General features: G+C 39.3%; 10 protein-coding genes and 1 non-coding gene across 11 annotated transcripts; 7 read left to right on the top strand and 4 right to left on the bottom strand.

Annotated features, from left to right (window-relative positions):
• The first annotated feature begins 100 nt into the window (after positions 1–100).
• On the top strand, positions 101–173 carry VTP21DRAFT_t202. Its single transcript has one exon. It is a non-coding gene; the product is annotated as a tRNA-Arg (tRNA).
• Positions 174–2,472: 2,299 nt separating this feature from the next.
• Positions 2,473–2,814, top strand: VTP21DRAFT_3665 (uncharacterized protein; the record flags this gene model as incomplete). The annotated part of the gene is made up of 1 exon (XM_069393992.1): positions 2,473–2,814. The coding sequence occupies one exon, from the start codon at positions 2,473–2,475 to the stop codon at positions 2,812–2,814; it is 342 nt and encodes a 113-aa protein (XP_069249103.1).
• A 1,124-nt stretch (positions 2,815–3,938) lies between these two features.
• On the top strand, positions 3,939–4,292 carry VTP21DRAFT_3664 (uncharacterized protein; the record flags this gene model as incomplete). Its single annotated transcript, XM_069393991.1, has 1 exon — positions 3,939–4,292. The coding sequence occupies one exon, from the start codon at positions 3,939–3,941 to the stop codon at positions 4,290–4,292; it is 354 nt and encodes a 117-aa protein (XP_069249102.1).
• Positions 4,293–4,971: 679 nt separating this feature from the next.
• VTP21DRAFT_3663 (uncharacterized protein) lies at positions 4,972–6,553 on the bottom strand (the record flags this gene model as incomplete). Its single annotated transcript, XM_069393990.1, has 2 exons — positions 4,972–6,294; positions 6,404–6,553. 2 exons carry the CDS (start codon positions 6,551–6,553, stop codon positions 4,972–4,974), a joined length of 1,473 nt encoding a protein of 490 aa, XP_069249101.1.
• A 772-nt stretch (positions 6,554–7,325) lies between these two features.
• VTP21DRAFT_3662 (uncharacterized protein) lies at positions 7,326–8,043 on the top strand (the record flags this gene model as incomplete). The annotated part of the gene is made up of 3 exons (XM_069393989.1): positions 7,326–7,340; positions 7,418–7,466; positions 7,526–8,043. 3 exons carry the CDS (start codon positions 7,326–7,328, stop codon positions 8,041–8,043), a joined length of 582 nt encoding a protein of 193 aa, XP_069249100.1.
• A 425-nt stretch (positions 8,044–8,468) lies between these two features.
• On the top strand, positions 8,469–9,161 carry VTP21DRAFT_3661 (uncharacterized protein; the record flags this gene model as incomplete). The annotated part of the gene is made up of 2 exons (XM_069393988.1): positions 8,469–8,486; positions 8,553–9,161. 2 exons carry the CDS (start codon positions 8,469–8,471, stop codon positions 9,159–9,161), a joined length of 627 nt encoding a protein of 208 aa, XP_069249099.1.
• Positions 9,162–9,442: 281 nt separating this feature from the next.
• VTP21DRAFT_3660 (uncharacterized protein) lies at positions 9,443–11,213 on the bottom strand (the record flags this gene model as incomplete). The annotated part of the gene is made up of 9 exons (XM_069393987.1): positions 9,443–9,674; positions 9,739–9,859; positions 9,933–10,078; positions 10,149–10,246; positions 10,315–10,418; positions 10,489–10,613; positions 10,673–10,752; positions 10,815–10,916; positions 11,001–11,213. The coding sequence occupies 9 exons, from the start codon at positions 11,211–11,213 to the stop codon at positions 9,443–9,445; spliced, it is 1,221 nt and encodes a 406-aa protein (XP_069249098.1).
• A 547-nt stretch (positions 11,214–11,760) lies between these two features.
• VTP21DRAFT_3659 (uncharacterized protein) lies at positions 11,761–12,904 on the bottom strand (the record flags this gene model as incomplete). The annotated part of the gene is made up of 2 exons (XM_069393985.1): positions 11,761–12,650; positions 12,730–12,904. 2 exons carry the CDS (start codon positions 12,902–12,904, stop codon positions 11,761–11,763), a joined length of 1,065 nt encoding a protein of 354 aa, XP_069249097.1.
• Positions 12,905–14,429: 1,525 nt separating this feature from the next.
• Positions 14,430–15,669, top strand: VTP21DRAFT_3658 (uncharacterized protein; the record flags this gene model as incomplete). The annotated part of the gene is made up of 4 exons (XM_069393984.1): positions 14,430–14,471; positions 14,531–14,625; positions 14,699–15,073; positions 15,138–15,669. 4 exons carry the CDS (start codon positions 14,430–14,432, stop codon positions 15,667–15,669), a joined length of 1,044 nt encoding a protein of 347 aa, XP_069249096.1.
• Positions 15,670–17,165: 1,496 nt separating this feature from the next.
• VTP21DRAFT_3657 (uncharacterized protein) lies at positions 17,166–17,669 on the bottom strand (the record flags this gene model as incomplete). Its single annotated transcript, XM_069393983.1, has 1 exon — positions 17,166–17,669. The coding sequence occupies one exon, from the start codon at positions 17,667–17,669 to the stop codon at positions 17,166–17,168; it is 504 nt and encodes a 167-aa protein (XP_069249095.1).
• A 1,228-nt stretch (positions 17,670–18,897) lies between these two features.
• On the top strand, positions 18,898–19,827 carry VTP21DRAFT_3656 (uncharacterized protein; the record flags this gene model as incomplete). Its single annotated transcript, XM_069393982.1, has 5 exons — positions 18,898–18,942; positions 19,006–19,092; positions 19,164–19,209; positions 19,349–19,560; positions 19,693–19,827. The coding sequence occupies 5 exons, from the start codon at positions 18,898–18,900 to the stop codon at positions 19,825–19,827; spliced, it is 525 nt and encodes a 174-aa protein (XP_069249094.1).
• Between the last annotated feature and the right edge of the window lie 292 nt (positions 19,828–20,119).

Genomic DNA, 20,119 nt, shown 5'->3' with positions numbered 1-20,119 from the left:
ACACTAACCCTCCCCCGGGCTTGAGAGGGATTATGTGGCTTGTCTTGGTTACCTTACTGCAGATATTGTGATGCCACTCCAACATCAAAACAACTGGAAAGCCCACATGGCCAAATGGATACGGCGTCTGCCTCCTAAGCAGAAGATTCCAGGTTCGATCCCTGGTGTGGGTGAAATTAGCAATCAAATTTTTCTTTTGAGAAATACTTTTTTTCCAATTTTATATTTATCGGTGTTTCATCAAAAAAGTAGGAAAGAAAATGATATAATTTATTTTTATTGTGATTTAATATTCAACTGTAACACGAGCCAAACAGAATCCCCCTTAAGCTCGTGAATCAACTTGTATAATAAAACTAATGCTAATGTTTGCCAGTTAATGAATTATAATTTAGTTTATGAGTGTATGCTAATAAAACCTGGTAGATACTTGAAAATACCTCTAGCTTTTATTATATTTGTTAAAATCTAGATGCTAATTTAGAACAAACGTTTTTTGCACTTGATGGTTTGGAGCTAAATCCATAATAGAATTTGCTTTATTACAAATCTTCTATATGAATATATCGAATGACTCTAACCTTTCACTGTTCAGTTATTTCCTACATTCAATATTAGAATTTCAACTCAAGCTGGATATATTCGCCTAGGCATTCAACCAGAGTTTGGAGTTTATCATGGGAATGTTTTGTTAAATATATAGCAATAACAAACAGTAAACTTGAAATTTTGATTTTAAAAATATTAAAACAAAAATAATTTATCAGTGATTTCCTAAATTCTTATGAATATTTTTCAATCCTTCTCTCTTTATCTTTTGCAGTATAAGAACTTAATCATATCTAAAAATATTCTATAACTAATGCCCAGCATGTCTTATGAATTTTGACAATGATGGTTTGATATTAACCTTGGTCTCATTGGACTTTTTTACTTTTCTTTCTCTTTTCCCACAATCAGAATGGTCTAACGATTTAAATTCAAAATGCTTTTCCCGTTATTTGTTAATATAAATAATATTTGATCTAATAAAAAAATTTAATTATATATCTAAAAACAAAATACAGTTATGGTTTAGAGTATTATTATTCCAAAGACATTACTACCTGAGGAACTTTTTATGAACAATTAGAATATTGGTCACTTTATTGTTTTTAGACAACTTGGTAATAGAATTTAGAGTATGAAAAATCCCTTCACTCAGCACGTTCGAAAGGTATTGGAGCCCACCAGACGTCTGAGATGCCATGCTGTTTGAAAATTAAACCAAAATGAAGATCACCCATAAATACTCCTTGTTTGCGTTGGTTTCTGTAGTATATGAGCTCTACTGAAAGGTATTTTGGGTTTCAAATTCGAAGAGTGCCACCAGAGCCAGGATTTTGAAATCTCAAATCTTAACCGGTATTATAAAATGGTATTATGGACTGGAAAAATAGTGGCAGTATATGATATTGAATTGGTCCGGTTTTTGAAACTACCTGAGATAAATCGCAGAATTATCCAGTGTGGCTCTAGAACTACGGATGCCTTATACATATGGAAGTTATTAATAAAGTTTGGTGAAGATAATAAATGTGCTGAAAGTTAATTGAATCGGCAATTAACTCTAACAAATAATTCGTCCAAAATCAACGCCAACCCCGAGATCAATATATTCGCATTGCATATTCTTGCTGCCAAACTGGATTTCCCACCTGCCTTTTACTGTGGCTTTTTTTAGTAGGCGTGCCCGTTTGTATTATCTATTTTTAGAAAATATCAAGTAGCTTGAGCCATCGCTATAAGGTAAGAATTACTTTAACCTCTTACTTAAGGATTTTTTTAATTTCACTTTGTTTAATGTAGTCATGATAGGTTATGGTATTGACGATGGTACAGATGACAGATAGTATATATATTTTCAAGATACAATATACTTCTTGTCTGTGGTATCATTACTATTTATATGACAGTGGATCAAGTACATCGTGGCGGTCTGTTGGCATTAATTCAGCGGATATGCTGTTATACAATTACGATCTGTGAGATAAATCAGAGGAACACTTTCGAAACTATAATTTGGTGCCGACATACACAAGTTCTGGTCAAAATCTCAGAACAGAGTCAGGTCCTGTTTTTAAAAACTTTGTTCTATTTTGGTACCTAACTTCGTTATTATTAGCCTTTTTAGGGACAACATTTTATTCGGATCCGTCTCCGCCACAGTTTCAAGGCATGTGTTCTGCACACAGTAATTTAACAAATGCAAGTAATCTGGTTGTAGGAAATCCAAACGAACACTCGTCAATCAAAATAGGCGAAAGAAATTAAGTCTTTAAAAAGTAATATTTGCGAGAAGTCACTGGCTGTTCTAACCCAAAGAGTGCGTATTTAAAGGCTGGTGGTCGTCTCGAGAATCTAACCACAACACACCTCCTCATATTTTAATTCACTTCATTTTCACTTCCTGACTTCATAAATATTATCAACATGCGCATGCAACTCTCTTTCGCTGCTATCTTTGCTCTCATTGCCGCCGCTGCTGCCCACCCCAAGGGAGGTGTTTCCAACAGCTGTAACGCCAACCAACACGTCTACTGCTGCAACCAGCAAAACACGAACAAAGGAGGGAATGGCCTCCTAGGCATCCCCATTGGTGTGTTCACTGGATGCAGTCTCATTGACAACATCCCCGTTGGAATCCTTGGTGCTGCTCTTGCAGTAAACCAGAAGTGCCAGAACAAGCAGGCCACTGTGTGCTGTGACGAGAAGGTTCAGAACGGAATCATCAATGTTGATCTCGTCAGTTGTAGCGCACTCAATGTTCTCTAATTATTATTCATCTGCATTTCAATTTTTATTGGCAATATTTTGCTGTGATCATTTAACATTTAATTGATTTAACCCAAAGTGACTATATAAAGATCCTTTATTTCGACTGATTTATTTCATAAACATGATATGATTTTTTATTAAATTCAATTGTGCTTCAAGAAAATAACATAATACTCATTCTCCGAGAAAAAAGCATGAAACAGATTTTTTTTTTGAATTTTTTTGTTATTTCGAGCGAAGCTCTGAGGAATTAGCCCTTTCGGCAAAAATTTACAACTTTACTATAATGAAATAAAGTGAAATCGACATGGAGAATATTTCTAAATGTGAATAAAGTAAACTTAAACATATTGGCTATATTGATTACTCGCATTCATTTTTCTCTCAGAATTCCTGCATGGATATATAATTTATTATGAGGTGCAGAAGAATTACGCACCCGTAAAAGCAGGATTCAGTAGGTTGGAGGGCTGTTCAGCGGCAGACTTGAGAGTGAGCATATTTCGGGTCGAGCTTTTTTGAGTGTTGTCCTATTGTTTTTCATTGTGGTAGGAGGGCGGCATTTACTGGCAGATCTCATTCCTAACTAAAAAAGAAATCGGTCGTTCAACAATGGAGGATTACATAAAAAGCCTCAAAAGCAAAAACAAGTAATCTGTAATTGAACTTTGACTGCAGCGGGTATACCCAGCATAATGTAGGAAAATAAACGGATGCAAGAGAGGCCTGGTATATTTGCAGAGAAAATTCAAGTTAAAAAATAACTTGTTACTATATTAGTAAGTCACCAACGTTGCTAAGCACTGATTTTGGCAATCGATTTCATTATCCCCTCGCCCGCCATCCTATTCCTCTATAAGGGTTTACCGGATGATATGCACTTAATCGCTCGAAAGGAGATTCGAATATAATGGATCTAAAGAAACGGCCTGATTAATTCTAAATTAAGTTATATTTAACGACCACTAAAGGACTACTTTTTTCCTGCGAGAAATCTATATAAAGAGGGCGAATGGATTCCTCTCCAGCTCATCAATTCACTCTTCATCTCTTCACTCTTCAACTCATCTACACATATAATCAACTTAATTTCACCTCTAATACTCATCAATAATTCCAATATGCAAATGAAACTCTCCTTCGTCGCTTTTGTTACCCTCATTGCCTCTGTTCTGGCTCATCCAACTGGTAAGGGCGGCATTACCAACTCTTGCAATGCCAACCAAAAGGTTGCCTGCTGCAACCAACAGAACTCGAACGATGCTGACGGCAACGGTTTACTTGGTGCTGCCGTTGGTGTCTTCACTGGATGCAGTCTGATCGACAACCTTCCACTTGCTGCCATCATCGGCGTGTCGGCTGCCGTGAACCAAAAGTGCCAGAACAAGCAGGCTCACGTTTGCTGTGACACCTTCGACCAGGAGGGTCTCGCTAACGTTGGTGCCGCTCAATGTTTCTCTGCCAACGCTCTTTAAATACTCAACGCATTCTGATTTATATTCACTTAATTTTTTATAAAATAAATTTTTCGTTCATTCAAAAATCAACTAAAGTTTACTTCTCAAGCAAAAGAATAAGTCTCTCAAAATAGAATGAGACTATTTTTATAGTGCGCTGCTGGAGTTCTTAAATCCAACTAATAGGAATGAATGATTTTTTGGTTGTTTAAACCTGTAATAGTCGTCCTTTAAGTTGAATGAATATCGGGCAACTTTGCAATTCTTTGCTATCGTCGACAGAGAATGGTGGCGTATGCTGTAAACTTGGCCTGTTCCATACCCGTTGGAGGGATTTGAATGTTATTAGTTAGATTCGCATTAATTTTTCGCGAATGCCTGATAGTCTTTCATTGGTTTTGCACACCATATTATTTTTGGTCTCAAGCCAGTGTTAAATACGGAAAAACTCGCTCTGATCAAGTAAATAGTTTTCAATTGCACTTATGGCATTTGTTTTTATTATTGAATTCATCCAATATCGTATTTTATTTATGCGCAATAAAGTCGTCAATTCTAAATACTGTAGATAAAGGAAGAAAAAAAAAAACACAAAAAGCGAAAGGGCATGAATTGAAAGAGCAATTTACGACTGGTATCAACACACGCACATCCATCCATAAAAATAATTAATATATATTTATATTTATATTTATATTTATGCCACTGCCATTCGTGCAGCGAAGTTTCTCCCAGGCTCTGGGCCTTTAGGTTGCCTCACAGGCTGCACAACTATGAAATCTCCGCTTACTCCCGCACCCATTGTTCCAACTCCTCCCAAACCGAATCCTCCAGCTCCGGCCCCATTTCCCATCGCCTTGCGTAATGCAGAGCGGGATGACCCCACCAAATCAGGCATGCTTCGCTCTTTACGTAAAATATGGTCAGCTCCACTATTGGTGGCTGCCAAACGTTCGCGGGAAGGTCGATGATTGAGGCTCTTGAGTTGAGGAGGTTTGACTGCAGGTGCTGGTTGTCGTGCTATGTGCAACTGTTGTTCTGTCTCCCTGTCGCTGTCCGCAGCGGCAGTGGTATAATAGTACAGCTGTAGTTTTTGTGCAATCATTTGGACCACTCGTTGTTGTGCCAAATTCAACCCAGAGTATACAAGTTCATCGCGTCCGCCATCTCCACGGAATAAAAGTAATTGGTCATAAAATTGCAGAGTCATCGGATCATTCAAGTTCAGAACATCTAGCTGTTGTTGCATTTGGTACATTTGCTGTTGCTGGTGCTGCTGTTGTTGTTGCTGCGTCATAGGTTGCCTTTGAGGTTGAGGTGATCTTCCGCTTGCCCTATCTTCTGAAGGCTTTTCCTCCTTTTTCCCATTTTTTTTCTCTTTTTTACTCTCACCGCCCTCCTTCCTCCCAGCATTTTCCACCTGGACACCCAAATCCTTTCCATTAGCGTTCACTTGAGGCTTTTTCTCTGGCTTCTCTGGAGTTGCCATCCCTTGAGCCTGTCCTAGTCCCATTTGGCTCTGCCCCACGGCTAAAACCTTTTTGTACTCAACCCTTAACTTCCTTCCACCCACTTCACATCCATTGAGTATCTGTACAACCTGTGCTGTCTCGTCCATGGTTCTAAAATTCGCAAAAGCTAACCCACGAAAGACACCATTATCGAAATGATAGTTGAATGCATATGGCTTTGGGATATCAAGCTGAGACATATATGCCAAAAGTGCATCACGCTTGAGAGAAAATGGAATATTCTTGATGACTATCGCAGTAGGGATGACTTCGACTTGCTGGCCTTCCACCTCCGTCATTATTGTAGCAACTGGAGATTGCGCAACTGGAGTGGTTGAATTTTGCGACTGCTGCGATTGCTGTTGCTTCTGTGGTGTCTGTGGTGCAAGCGTTTGCATCTGAGGCGGAGATAATGGCTGAGAAAAAGGTTGCTGTTGCATGGGAGGGGAAGCAACAGCGTCAGAAGGTTGTTGGGTTAAATTGGCATTTTCAGCCGCTTTCTTTTCGTTCTAAATCAAAATATAAGAGCATGAATTTGTTAGGAGATTAGGCAAGATGGTTTGTGATTGAATAAAGGAAGATAAAATGTAAACATGATAGCATTCATAGTTCCAATACCTTGTGTTTCTGCTTATCTTTTCGATCACCCTTGTAGCCCCGTGGTGTGTTTGGCTTACGCCGCATACTATCAGAGCGGGAGGGCATCATCGACTCTTGATGTTGCTGCGGCGGGGGACTTTGCTGTTGAAGATCTTGAGTGTCGGACATGATGAAAAATTAATCAAAAAAATGCTGATGTATAAAAACAAAAAATAAAATAAAGAAAAAAATGTATATATATATGGAATATAGACAATAGCGTAAAGCAGAAAATCTTTTGTTGGATCGTAAATTACAAGAAAATTATCGTGACGATTGGGCTTTGGAACAAATATCGGTGGAAAAATAAACAAAAAAGAATCACCTCTAAAGAGTTGTGAAAACGTTAAAAATCTCTTTAGAAAGTGTGTACTACTTTTTTGTTTATTAAGTTGATCCTTTTGTTCCCGATGAGCAGGTAAACAAAAAAGAAAAAGACGAAGCCAGAAAGGACAAGAAGGCAACGAGGGAAGGAGTGAAAAGGAATAGAGAGACAAGAGATTGAAGATATTTCTATTAGACGATATACTGCGCCTCATATTCATCACAATCATAAAACATTGATTGTTATAAAACTGGAAGAAATGGCGAATAATATTCCAATTGAGGATTGGTTACGGATACACGAAAAAAGATATTGAATCTTTTCTCTTGAAACAGAAAACCACAGCAGATTCTTCAGCGGTCAACTCTGATTTATTATTGTATACTAGCAAAATTTAGTTCGCTTGAATAATCTCGATTTAATGTATCCAGCCCATTATAATCGAAGAGAGATACCAAATAGACTTACCCCAGCCACGAGCACAGAAAAATGTCTCAATCTAAAAGTCTGAAAATCTGAATATCTTGGCTCTGCAGATTCTACCATTCCTTTTCACGAAAAATAAAAACATTTAAAATGGATTTGCCAACAGTAATTTACCATTTCCTTTATCCCGAGTGCAATGATTTGTTCTAATCTCATCACAAATACTTTTCCACCTCTTTTAGGGCTGGATCTCACAATGGGATCCCAATAACCAGCGCTATTACTACGTAGGTGAGTAGTATACTGACAATCTAATGAAAGAACAAAGTTGAAAACACCCTACTTTGTAGATACTAAAACAGGTCGCTCGCAGTGGGAGCATCCTGGTCCACAGCAAGCTCCTTCTCCTTATACGCAGCCTCATTCGCCGTATCCTCAGCAACAACACCCCTCTTATACTACTCAGTCTTACCAATCTTCCCCTTATGCCCCCTATCCACAATCGCACAGTTCTCCTTATCAGCAACCATATCCACATCCTCAGCCGCAACCTCAGCCTCAAAACTACCAACCATATTCTGGATCATCAAGCTCCAAGCCATCCAAAGCTAACAAGGTGCCGGGTTCCGGTGGAATGCTTGGTGGTCTTGCGGCTGGTGCTGTAGGTGGCGCCCTACTAACTGGACTTGCAGGTAAAATCATGGGCGGCCATGGTCATCATGGACATCACGGAGGATGGATGGGTGGCCATAAATATAAAGGTTGGAAAGGAAAGGGCTGGAAGGGGAAAGGATGGGGAGGGAAAGGATGGGGAGGGAAAGGGTGGGGCGGAAAAGGATGGAGTGGAAAAGGATATAAATTTAAGTAAAGAGGAAAGCATATAAAAGAAAAAGAAAAGATATCTTTTACGGTTTATTATTATCGTGTTGTATTCTATATAATAGTTCATGCTTTAATAATCTTTTCTCGTATTCGATTCGTATCACGCCCATTCTTTGATGGGTTCGACCCTACGGATTGTTTGAAAGAGCTGTGACCAAGTCTTGGCTTGGCATAAAGCCTGCTTGTGTGGCAACCAAAAGCTTTTGAAATTGAACCACCAACCCAATGCAGTCCCTTAAAATACTGATGTAACAAAGCCAAGAAAGTACCACCAATTTGGCTATAAAATCACACGTCTCTTACACGTATTTATTTTAGTATATTTCTTTGTTTCTACTCTTATCCTACTCAATAATTTATTTACCTCCATTTCGCATTTAATCATCTCTCTTTCACTATATATTTTCTACAATGGAAGCATTACCACAAGTAAATCTTTACTCTGAGATTTCTTGAGTCTAACATTTTGGCTAAAACCATTATTTGGATAACTAGGGCTGGATCTCGCAGTGGGATCAAAACACTCAGCGCTACTTCTTTGTTGATACAAGAACAGGTCGCTCACAATGGGAACACCCAAATCAGCAACGTAACTCCTATCCTCCGCCGTCTCCCCAGCAGTCTCCCTATCAACCAAATACTGCCCCTTATCAGCAACAGCAGCAGCAACAGCAGCCTCCTTTTCAGGCTCAATCCTATGGTGGTGGATCGCCCGTGCCTCCTGCTCCCCCAGTACAACAAACAACCTATGTACAGGCACGGCCTCAAGCTACGAAAGGAAGTTCAGGTAAAGCTGGGATGTTAGGGGGCTTGGCTGCTGGTGCAGTTGGAGGAGCTTTGTTAACTGGACTTGCAGCGAATGCTGTAAGTCATTTCGGACCCCATCATCACCATGATTACGTATACGCAGGGGACTATGGGGGTTACGGAGGAGGTTACGGTGGTGGGTATGGAGGGGGCGAAAATGTAACAATTATCAACGAAAATGTCACAAATGTTTATGAAACAAACAACATTACGAACGAGGATATCACATATGAAAATGACACTTACGAAGACAACACATATATTGATGACAGCGTGAATTATGATGACGATTATTAGTTGTGTAGAGCGGGTCGTTGTCATGTAATATTCGAACTCAATTGTTTTAGGAGAAACTCTTCAAGCTTTTACACAATTTTGTTCATTCTTAATTTGATCCGGAGTTGTGTTCGAGTATTCCAATGGGAATTGCTGGCAAAATTGCCGTTATATAACAGAGAAGCGAAAATAAATATTTATATTAGTTCTAAAATACAATCAGCATAAAATTCAAAAGTACATTTCATTTTATTAAATACAGGATATTCTTGGGAACAATTTAAGCTAAAAGTTTTCTATGGTTACCCTACCATTCCAAAGCTTGCTAAACACCAGTCAAAAGCAGGTAAATATTCTTTTCTTCCGGCAAAATAAAGTAATGCCATCCAACGCATCCATTTTGGATCAATGAGGTTGATACTCCCTTCAAGCAAGAGATTCGTTGCATAGACAGCAGGGAATCTGAAGGCAAAGAGAGTGGAAAGCGTGGTATCCGAACTCCACTCAGCACTAAATAACGACGGGAAATGTTGTCTAAATAATGAGAGAGAGATGAGGTGAGGAAATTTCCTTATTAGATTGTAAAAAAGGATTATACTTGAGCACATATGAATGCAGTATCAGTTTGTCCATTAACCACATGTCCTCTCTGGACTCGCATACACGCCGAAGAAGGAGCTGGGTTAAGCTCTGGAGAATTGTGCCGCTTTTCTCCTTGACTTTATAACAGAAAAATGAATTACGACCTAAACGACACTCATGAATAGATAAACTCGAACAATCTCTTATTACCCAGCTTTTTTTCATATTCTCCAACCAATTTTCCAAAAATAGAGTCATTTCCTCCCGTATTTTTAGTACAGTACTTTACAGCTTCAAGAAACCATTCTTCTTCTTTTTGCTGCCGTTCGCTCTCACCAATTGTATCCAGTAACATCCTAACAAGCACATACTCAAGATTAGTTAAATGCTAAGTGTTTTTTTGAATAGCAGGCATAGAACACGTACTTGCTAACCGAGCAACTTTTGCTATTTTCTGGGTTTTTACATATATAATCATTGATCAGACTGATTGCTTCGTTGTATCTCTTTTCATCTTTTAGCATCTGTCGAGTGACAATCATGACCTTGGTTAAAATAAATAAATATATATATATAAAATTACGACGTATACTTGAACAATCCAAAACAACCCCATTTCATCATTATTTGTTTCATTGGCTAGGCAAGCTTGCTTAAAATGATTAATGGCTCGGCGGAAGTATCGTGACTCTGTACCTACAGATGTGCTATAAGTCAACTGCAATTCGCCTTCAGTATAACCCATGCATCAAAACGTTCAACTCACCTTGATCATTTACATATCCCATTGTCTCATATCTCATCCTCGTCTCGTAATACTGCTTCATCTCCATCAGGCCATATACCAACTGAAGTTTTACATCGTCTTTGTATGGCGACACGATAATGTAGCTAAGAAAAATAGAAAAATTAGTAGTCCCAACCGAGGTAGAAAATTTATAAGTACGCACCTTTCCAATTCCCCACTAGCGTCTCTTAGTTTATTGCTTTTTATCATAGACATTGTTATTTCCAGGAGGATATTTTCCCTCTAGAAATTCAAAAGTGAAAGTTCAGATATTTGTATGGGTAGATATTTGTTCATATAATTACCGGATCTTCAAACTGGCTGCTATATTTTGCTAACACACTGCGAAGGAATCGCACAAATTCGTCATCGTAATCTCGCTCCCCTCGCAATATTCTTAAGCCAGTCTTATTTATAAAGAGGGAAAAAAAAAATCAACCAAGGTATAAAAATGAGCTATAATAAGATATGTCAGAAGCCTAGATAATTACCTCAACAACATCTTCACAATTGATGCCCCCCATTTTTGTTTTTAAGAGTGGTATCGCCAACTGCATCACTTCGAACGCTCGTCGTGCGAGCGGATAGTCGCGGCGAAGTAATTGAAGTTCGCACATATCTCGGATTAATTGAATCTGGGTGAGACGGGTGGGATAGCGACGAGTAGGTTTGATGGCATAGGGATCTCTCAATTTAAAAGGCATTTGCAGGATACAAGATCAATGTGAGAGACAAGTTGAATTGGCCACCAAAAAGAGAATTACAGAAATTGATATAGCGTAGTTTTGAGGCACGGCTAAAGCCTCTGGGCCAGTCACTTGTGAAGCGCAGCAATTGTTAAGCTACCGTAAACAAACCGCATCTATAAAAGCCCGGCCAATTTGCAGACTCTTTTTCTTTACCCAACGCCTGAACTAATGCCTGGCTCATCAAGTTTTTATAAGAAATTATAAAACCTATCTTGCAGTGAGCTCAACTGGTTCTGATGGCCAGATAGAATGGTCGCGTCTCCACACCGTACCACTCTTGTCATTTATGATGGATGGCGGCACTAAAGATGCGAGAAATATAATTTTGAGAATATATTGAAAGAGAAATAACGAATTCCGAATTACAGAAAGAAAAGGAACATCGTATCCATGCAGAGTAAAATGGGATGTTATTTACAAATTAGCCGTATTAAACTGTACTATACGCAGTATACCAAAGGACATGAAGTCTGATGGGATAAGCAATTTTGGTTTGATTGCATTAAAGCCGAAGTGCAGGTGGACGTTTTTTCCTCCTTTTTACAGCCCCACCATCCGCAGCAGAAAGTAGTGATTTTGAGCTCCCCTCTTGCACTCCTCCAATAATCATGAATCGCATTAATTGCATAACGACTCGAGCTGGCAAAAGAACCCACGCCACTAACCACAAACCACTTGAAAATCCTCCCCCAATTGCTTTTTCATTCTCTCTAAGCCGCGCCTCAAAACGCGCAAATCTCTCCTCCGAGACAGCAGATGGGGCAAAGTCACGTCTCGCTGTGAATTGGCGGAGCTGGCGGTGAAGATTAGTCAATCTTGGTGCTAGATCTTCTTGCATGTTGAAAATTTCTTGCTTAGTGGCACTAAGCGACTGCAATTCCTTCATTCTCTTTTCCAGTTGCGCAATATGCAAGTGGATTGCCATGAGCTCGTTTTCCCTCCTCAATCTCCCGACTTTCGAAGACTGTGTTGCATTGTGTAGATTTTCTGCCCGTCCTCGCACAACAGAAATAAGGTGTTTTAAGGGGCGAATGCTGGCAGCCAGTTGAAAGAGACGTAGGTTGAATTCTGATACATAAGAAGTGGTATATAGATGCTGGTTGGCCCATTCGAGGAGAAGGCCTGCTAGATAAGGGGATACTAGCACCACAAGAAAGCAGAATAGCTCCTGATGCTTCAATTTCGAAAAAGCACGCTCATCTTCAAAAATTTCATTCAATTTTTCTGTAAACTGCTCCTCATCAGAGTCTCTTTCTCGGGAGTAACGCGAATCTTTAGCTTCAGGTTTTCTTCGCTTTCGGCTTGAATTTTGCGAAGTGACGCGACTTGCGTGCATTGCTCTCTCCAGTTCCCGGCGCTTTTTGCTGGTTAGTTCATAAACTTCCCAGGGTGCTAGGGGATAGAATGACAAATATTATTTGAACATCCAGTGGAAAACAAAAAGTATAGAGCTAGACAGAATCCAATTTACCTTTGACAATAATGTAAAGATAGAAAGTAACCACTCCTAGCCACATTAGATCGTTCCAAACCTCCGACTTCCCATACAGGATAGGCCCAGCTGCCGGAAGCAGAGCCGTGAGTATGGGGTAGAGGGATGCAAATGAATTCGGTTGTGAATATTCAGGGGAAATGGATTCTGTCATGATGTAATTATAAAGACTTTTAAAATTTACCCATTAATTAATGCAATGATGAGAGAACACCAAGGGAATAACTTCATTTGGTGTGCTGGGTATAAATCCATCTAATAAAAAGAGGCCCAGTCGAGATTTTCCAGTGACGTCATCTTATTTTCGATTGTCCATGGAGTTTCCTAATATATTCTCTAAGGACAATCGCGTAGTAGAGCATTTTAATAAGTTAGTTCAAATATCTTATCAGCAGCACGACTTTCAAGATTGAATCAAGATTCTTTGAGAACTCCACTTTCATATATATTACTTTGATTTTGGGCAAAAGCTAAATGAAGAAAATCAGGTGCAATGCCAGTTCTATAAGTTGAGATATTTGTTATAAATGTGATAGGCGCAGTATTAAGATCAATATATGTAGGTAGAGATGCCACTTCCGTCAAAATCAAAATTACTCCACATGCGATAGGGAAGTTTGTGTTATCTCTCCTTGTGCAGGTTAGGTTTCTACTCTGCTTTCTAGGTACACAAGTTCACAATCAGTGTAATTTCCCGAATATCTAATTTTATATGTGATTTGTGATTACTCCGCTGGTTATGATGAGTAGAGCTAGAGCTTTTCAAAGAAGTGTGATAGGAAAGTGATAAGCCAGCGTGAATATTTTTATGGCACTACTATGGTAGCTAGTTGTTATCAAAATACACTTTCAAAATCAATAAAGGCAAGCAGCATTAAAAAAACGTACTGTCCACTTCATATCCAAATTTGATATGAAGAGAAGATCTGATCATCGCGCGGTCTTGCCTTACAGATGGTTAATATCTGGTAAATAGTGTATTGAGTCGGCGAATGTTTTCTTGGAGACAAAGAAAATCAGAGGATGGTGGAACTGGAGATCGTATTGTGGATTATCGATAAGAAGCGCAAGTTCAGTCTAGTGTATCTCACGAATTGAGCAACTATGGTATTGGCAGTGAAAGTTGGTTTATGAAGTGAAATAGGAACCTCGTCTTTAACCTCACTTAGGTAGGGAGCTATTCTGGTTCATACTCATACATGTCAGAGGGGAAGTAGCTCTAACTTTGATTGCTTCCGTTCCCGGTCAACGTTAACGATAACTTCGCGGATATCTCGAGCTAACCACTAGGTTAATTAATTTGACTACAAGCTGTAATCCTTTTTTAACCGAACATAAGGTTGACCAACTGAGCAGTGCCCTAATTGCTTAAAATAGATCACATGACAGCGTGTTGTACAAGATGGATATAAAACATGCCCCATGGCCATCTTTTCTTATTTCATAGTAGACACATATATAGCCTATATCCTATATTGTTTGTTTGTCTCTGCTCTGTTCCGTTCCGCACTGTTCTTCCACTACACCTGTAGCCAGTTCCCTAACTTACTCACCTCCTTCATAGTCAAACTCGAGGTGTCTGGGCACGAATGAATTACATCACTCTCTAAATTCTTTAGGTCTTTGCTTCTTCCTCCTCTCTTTCTTCGTTTGTTTCTTAGAATTCCTTCTTTTACATAATGTGGGAGACGTGCTCACCGGGTGCCTACAAATGGATTCACGTAATATCAGATGAGATGCTCTCTATTATGGATGATGTGACTTGAAATGTGTTGATTAGTTCTTGTTCGGTAACTGTGTATACTCTAATGCGGAGGCAGCCAGCTTATTACTGGGATTTGCGAGCGTTTTGTTTTGGCTTAACGCGCAGCTGCCGTGAGTAGGATGCCGTGACTAACTGACTCCCGCCTCTGCCTTGTACTCATATACATGTCATATCTATGCTTAGTCAAATTATTAGAAACTTTCTTCATCCAATAAGTGTCAACTCCCTTTCTCCTCTCTTCCTCTTGAACTGGTTCGCGGGGGATCTATCCAACCTAGCCGGATGCCTTCTGACGAATCAGCTGCCGTTCCAAACCTTTCTTGCCATGTACTTCTGTGTGGTCGACACCATTTTGCTCTCGCAGTATTTGGTATATAGCGAGACGCATGGACGAAGAGAAGAGAGGCAGCGCATGGAGGAAAGGGACATAATCGTCAAGGTTCCAAGCGAGGATGATGTTGCTGGCATGGCAAGCGAAACCACTGAACTAGTGGTACGCGTTAGAAACTATACTAATCCTCCAGCTGGAGAGGGTGCGTCTTTGGAGCCGCAACCCAGGTAAATACCATTTGGCCATTTTATCGAACGTTTACAGAGAAAACTGAACTACGTCACGGTTTAGTGGGCATAGAAAACTGCTCTATGGTATCCTCTTACTTGCCCTCCCATCCGTCATTCCATCCCTTACCACAGCTTCTGTGCCAGGTCCACTATCACTCCGCTTCTTCTCTTCCACCTCCTCAACTATCCTCCTTCCCGTGGACGACTTTCCGTCCCCACGACCCATTAAATCGGATGGTGTTGGGGCCATCTTCGCCTGGACATGTACCGCACTCTACCTCACCTGCCGACTCCCTCAGATCTTTCACAACTTCCAACGCCGGTCCACGCAAGGCCTTGCCCTTGCAATGTTTATATGCGCTTGGATTGCGAATCTAACCTACACTCTTTCCATTCTTGTCCATCCTGAAATGCGCGGAGAGAGATTGTGGGGGGCGATACCCTACCTTATTGGAGCAGGAGGCTCAATGATGTTTGATGGAGTTATATTCATACAATACTGGCTGTACTCTACTCCCTTCGTAGATAAAGAGAGAGGAGGAGATAGTATGCAGGATGGGGAGGAGGCACTGATCGGCAACTGCACTAGTTAACACTAACGAGCTCCTTTTATTTTCTTTTATGCGATTCTAGACCATCTCCTGTATTTGGGTACCTTAGGATATATCCGGTTTCTCTTTTCTATTTCTATGTACATTTCTTCATTTCTCTATTTCTCTTAAGGGTTGTTATTTCTTATGACTTTCTATTAGCATATGTGTGTATATCTGAATATATATAAAGCATGATGAAGGAGCATAGATGGGGAGCATTGCGGATTATTTATTGACCTCAGGTTTAGTTGCGAATCGAAGGTTTGTGTGGCTACTTTCATCTTGAAAGTCAAAAATTTTCTGAGCTAAAGTACAAGCATACTATTTAACTATCCCGCCAAAACTTCGTGCAATTAGTATCACTACCATAGTTATATAAAGTATCTCCAGAAAATTTGGGGACACAACTATTTTTTACTTTTACCTTTTTTTTTACAACGCCTGTAAAAATAAACTATTAAATTTTTGATAAACCCACCTATGCCGTTACCATTTCATATACGACTAAATTACCTTTCATTCCCAAAGATACGAATTTGAAATTCGTCGGAAAAAAATGACACGGCTCCAAGCTTCAACGGTCCAATTGCTGTATTTCTTTGCAAATGCCAGTCTCCTAAGGCGATACTTTTTCGATAGAAAGGGTTTTTTCTCTCTTGGCCCTAGCTACAAAATCATTACGATAAAGTTCTTCACGAACAATATTCACGGAAATAACCTCCTCAGTCATCTCGTTCCAAAGTTCTTGCGTCTTGACTGTGTTCTTTCACTTTCGTGTCGCCTGCATAATCTATTTTCATCACAGCTGGGTAGCTGTTACAATGGTACAAATCTACACCGGTATATACCGGTCAAAATTGTCCCATATCATTTTTCATAATAAACCTATATATTCCTGTAAAGTTACAAAAAAAATAACACATTATAAACATCGTTGTAAGCAGGCATAGTTAGTTTTTAAATCAAAAATGATATTTATTTGTAATAGTAAACTTTCAGAAAATATGATTAATTTATCAAAAATAAAGAGGTGCTTTCCGGAGATATTTAAATTTACATTAAATATCATATATTCAATTTCTCGAAATGTTAGCTTTATATAAGGACAATGCCCGCTCTCAGAGTCCTTGTGTACTGTTACATTTAATTATAAATAAAACTTGGTTATGAAAACATTGAAGCTTCATTTGCATGGCCGTGCCCTGCCATAGTTAATAAATAAACAAGATTTTGTGAGCGGGCTTTTCATATGATGCAAAAACTCTTCATTATCACATATTAGTTAGCATCCTAGTAGTTGAAGGTGGATATGTATTTTCATGATCGAATAAATAGAGATAGTTTTGTGATTATGATATCAGTTTATAGAGACTATTAATTACATCGAAAAAGATAAAGACTCAATTGATATACAAGAAAATTGGCTAGTCAAATGCATTCTTTTATCCCCTCATCTGGCTACAATTATCTCTTAGAAACATGCTCATAAATATTAACTAAACAATAAGGGTGACAACCAGTGTAATTATAGCAGCGACAACTATGGGAGCATATTGAATAGTGTTGGATACTGCTATATTCGAAGCGGGAGTATTCGAGTTTCCTTGCGCAGTAGGACTGAGAGTTGAATTAGGATTGAATGGGTGCACGTTTGTTTGCAAGTCTTTTAAGAACTCGCTTGCATTAGCAGGAAATGGCCCAACCCACTCGAATAGGCAGAAGTGAAAATTTTTGCCAACGCAGTTACTTACAGCACACCCTACTTTCTGAAATTGGGGTGCGACTAGCGTCACGAGCATAAATGAAGATATCGGAGTTGCTTTTGGGCTGGTGAAATTGTAGGTCTCAAGACCAGAAGTATACCAATACATAATCGCATCTTTCCACGATGCTTTATCATTAGTGGACATAGAGACCAGGTTATCCGGCAATTCGTGCTTGTAAATGCAATTTCGAGTTATTTTTTCGGCCGATTTTTCGAGTTCCGGGCTCCATTGCATTATTGGCCCTACACCATGATTTTTTCGAATAGTATTGATTTGCTGAAGAATTGTGTCCTGATTCTCTTGAGCTAACGAAGAAACGAATAACGAAGTTAAAACTAAAATGAAGAAATTCGTGAACCTCATTTTCTGATTAAAGGGTTAAAAGAGAATAAAGGGTGAATACTGGGGAATGGAATGACTGGAAATGCTCCGTGAAGACTCGGTTTTTATACCATCCTTGCGCGTCACTATTATGTAACACATGTGTTTGATCCGAAAGTTAGTTTAAAGAGCGATTCGTAGGAATAAACAGGGAGGAAAGCATATACCTATTCTCTATTTTGTCAGACTTATTCCAACTCAAGTTGTTCAACAAGGTACAATGTGTCTCAAACTAGGTTCCATTCGAAGCATTAAAAACACAAAGGTGCTTAAAGGAAAATTGGAGTTGAGGACAGGGGCCAGTTGAAAAATCGGAAAAGGTTTAGAAATCGTTCACTATAGAGTTATGATTATAGCATGCTATAAATAAAACACCATTATGTAAGGAACGACGTTATAACTCTGCTTGATCGAAAATGAGCATATCTCCAGCAATATATTCATTCTTTAAAACTACAAAATGGTGAGCTGAGATTTGCGGTTGCTGAAAAAATTTTTAAGCTGGTGCTTATATTTGTAAAGCTGTTTAACAACGTGAGTTTGGAATAAATGGCCTTGAGAGACAGCCTGATTATTAGTCCGAAAGGTATAATTTCTTATATTTTAAAAAGATTGCCAGTTAGATTAATAAAATTTATAATCGCAAGATTGAAGAGATGGTGGTTATTTTTACAAAATATCAACAGTTTAGGAATGAGCTATTAAGATGAACACTGGAAAAGTTCGTATGTCACCCATATCGGTAGAGGTGCAAAAGCCTTGGAGTATATTTCATAGTACAGCTAAATTATGAGGTCATTATCCGTGGAAGCAAGATCCTCAGGGAATCCCCTATTCCGGGTCACTTCGATATACTGTCATGTATTCTATACCTTAGAAATTACACTTAATATACGGTAAAAGAGGCTTTGTTATAAATTCAATCGAAACTGGGTTTGCAGGACGTACACTAGTCTGAAGATTGTACTTTATCTCAGCTGCATTAACTGGATTTCTACTCGCTCTTCTCGAACCTAAATTCTTGGAAAGCTATATAACCTATAGATTTTGGTTTACGTGGAGCAACGTTATTTCTTCATTAATGGGAACTGCTTTTTTCTTGTTTGACTCAATTGTATCGACTCAAGTCTGATTGTTGAAAAGCGTCATTGTAGTACTGCAATTTGATTCCCTTCCTCTTTTGCAATAGGATCCATTGGGTTCTATCAAAGATACCCAGAGTATACAAACGTTACCAGCCCAAACTTCTGAAGAGAAGTCGCGCTTCTCGTGCAAGGTTTATTCTGCTTGATGCTACCGCAGAATGCATGGGTTTCCGTTTAGACTTGTGCCGAGATATATAAATAGAACCATATTTTATTATCGAATTCAAATAGAATCGGCATCGCACAGGGTCCCGAAACATTCGGCCTCCCTTCTCTCTTCACGTCCATACGACAGACAGAAATAAAATTAGAGAGTATAATAGCAGGAGAAAGCGGCTAAATAGAAGAAACTCCATGGGAAGTGTCGGTCGTCCCGAGATAAGTTAGCGCTGTCCGACATCTCTAAGCCGACATCTCTGGTCGTGATTGGGAAAGGTTCCGCTGCATTCGGAGCACACCAGTCGCTGGTACATACAATGTCCTGGATTCACGGCCGCAGGACAAGGCCAGACGCCGCCGCAAGCGCAATAACGATAGACAATCCATTTCACTTCCAGGTAGGGGGCCATCTTCGTTTAAGTGATTCGAGCAAGTCTATGGTAGACAGTAAGCTTCGAAATGACGACAAATAAAGCTTCTTTTATATGTTTCAGAGTTCTCGATCCTGAGGGGATCATGACCAGACCTAAGTTTATCTAATCAGCCGATGATTGGATTAATTAGAATCGTAGGTGAAAGGCGAACTTGGCGAATTAAATGACCAAGTTGGTTTCGATCCTGAAATTATGCATTTCGAAGTGGCTTGGCGTGGGGCCTATCACCTGCATCCCACTCCCGTGATGCATTTCCAACTAGGATTGTCCTGAGGAAGAGGAGGGATCCGCTGTGCACCCCCGACAACCTCATCATTTTAACTGACTTGGCAAGCAATTCTGGCCGGGGTATTTTTTTTTATCAAATATGTGCGATCTTCGTGGCCACCCAAGGCCGAATTCCTCTCATTCTAGGAAAAACAATAGCCTTTTCTCATATCTCCATAGTTACAGTAACTCCCTTGGCAAATTTGCCATAATGAAAGGGACGTGAGTCTTTTATTGCCGTGGAAAAACGTATATCTTCAAGCAAATCGGCATGCAATATTATCATCGATGCATTCGA

The sequence above is a fragment of the Calcarisporiella thermophila genome (assembly GCF_041956535.1).
Source record: "Calcarisporiella thermophila strain CBS 279.70 unplaced genomic scaffold VTP21scaffold_18, whole genome shotgun sequence".
NCBI lineage: Eukaryota > Fungi > Calcarisporiellomycota > Calcarisporiellomycetes > Calcarisporiellales > Calcarisporiellaceae > Calcarisporiella > Calcarisporiella thermophila.
The sequence above is the reverse complement of the archived record's forward strand: the minus strand, read 5'-3'. Positions and strand labels throughout refer to the sequence as shown.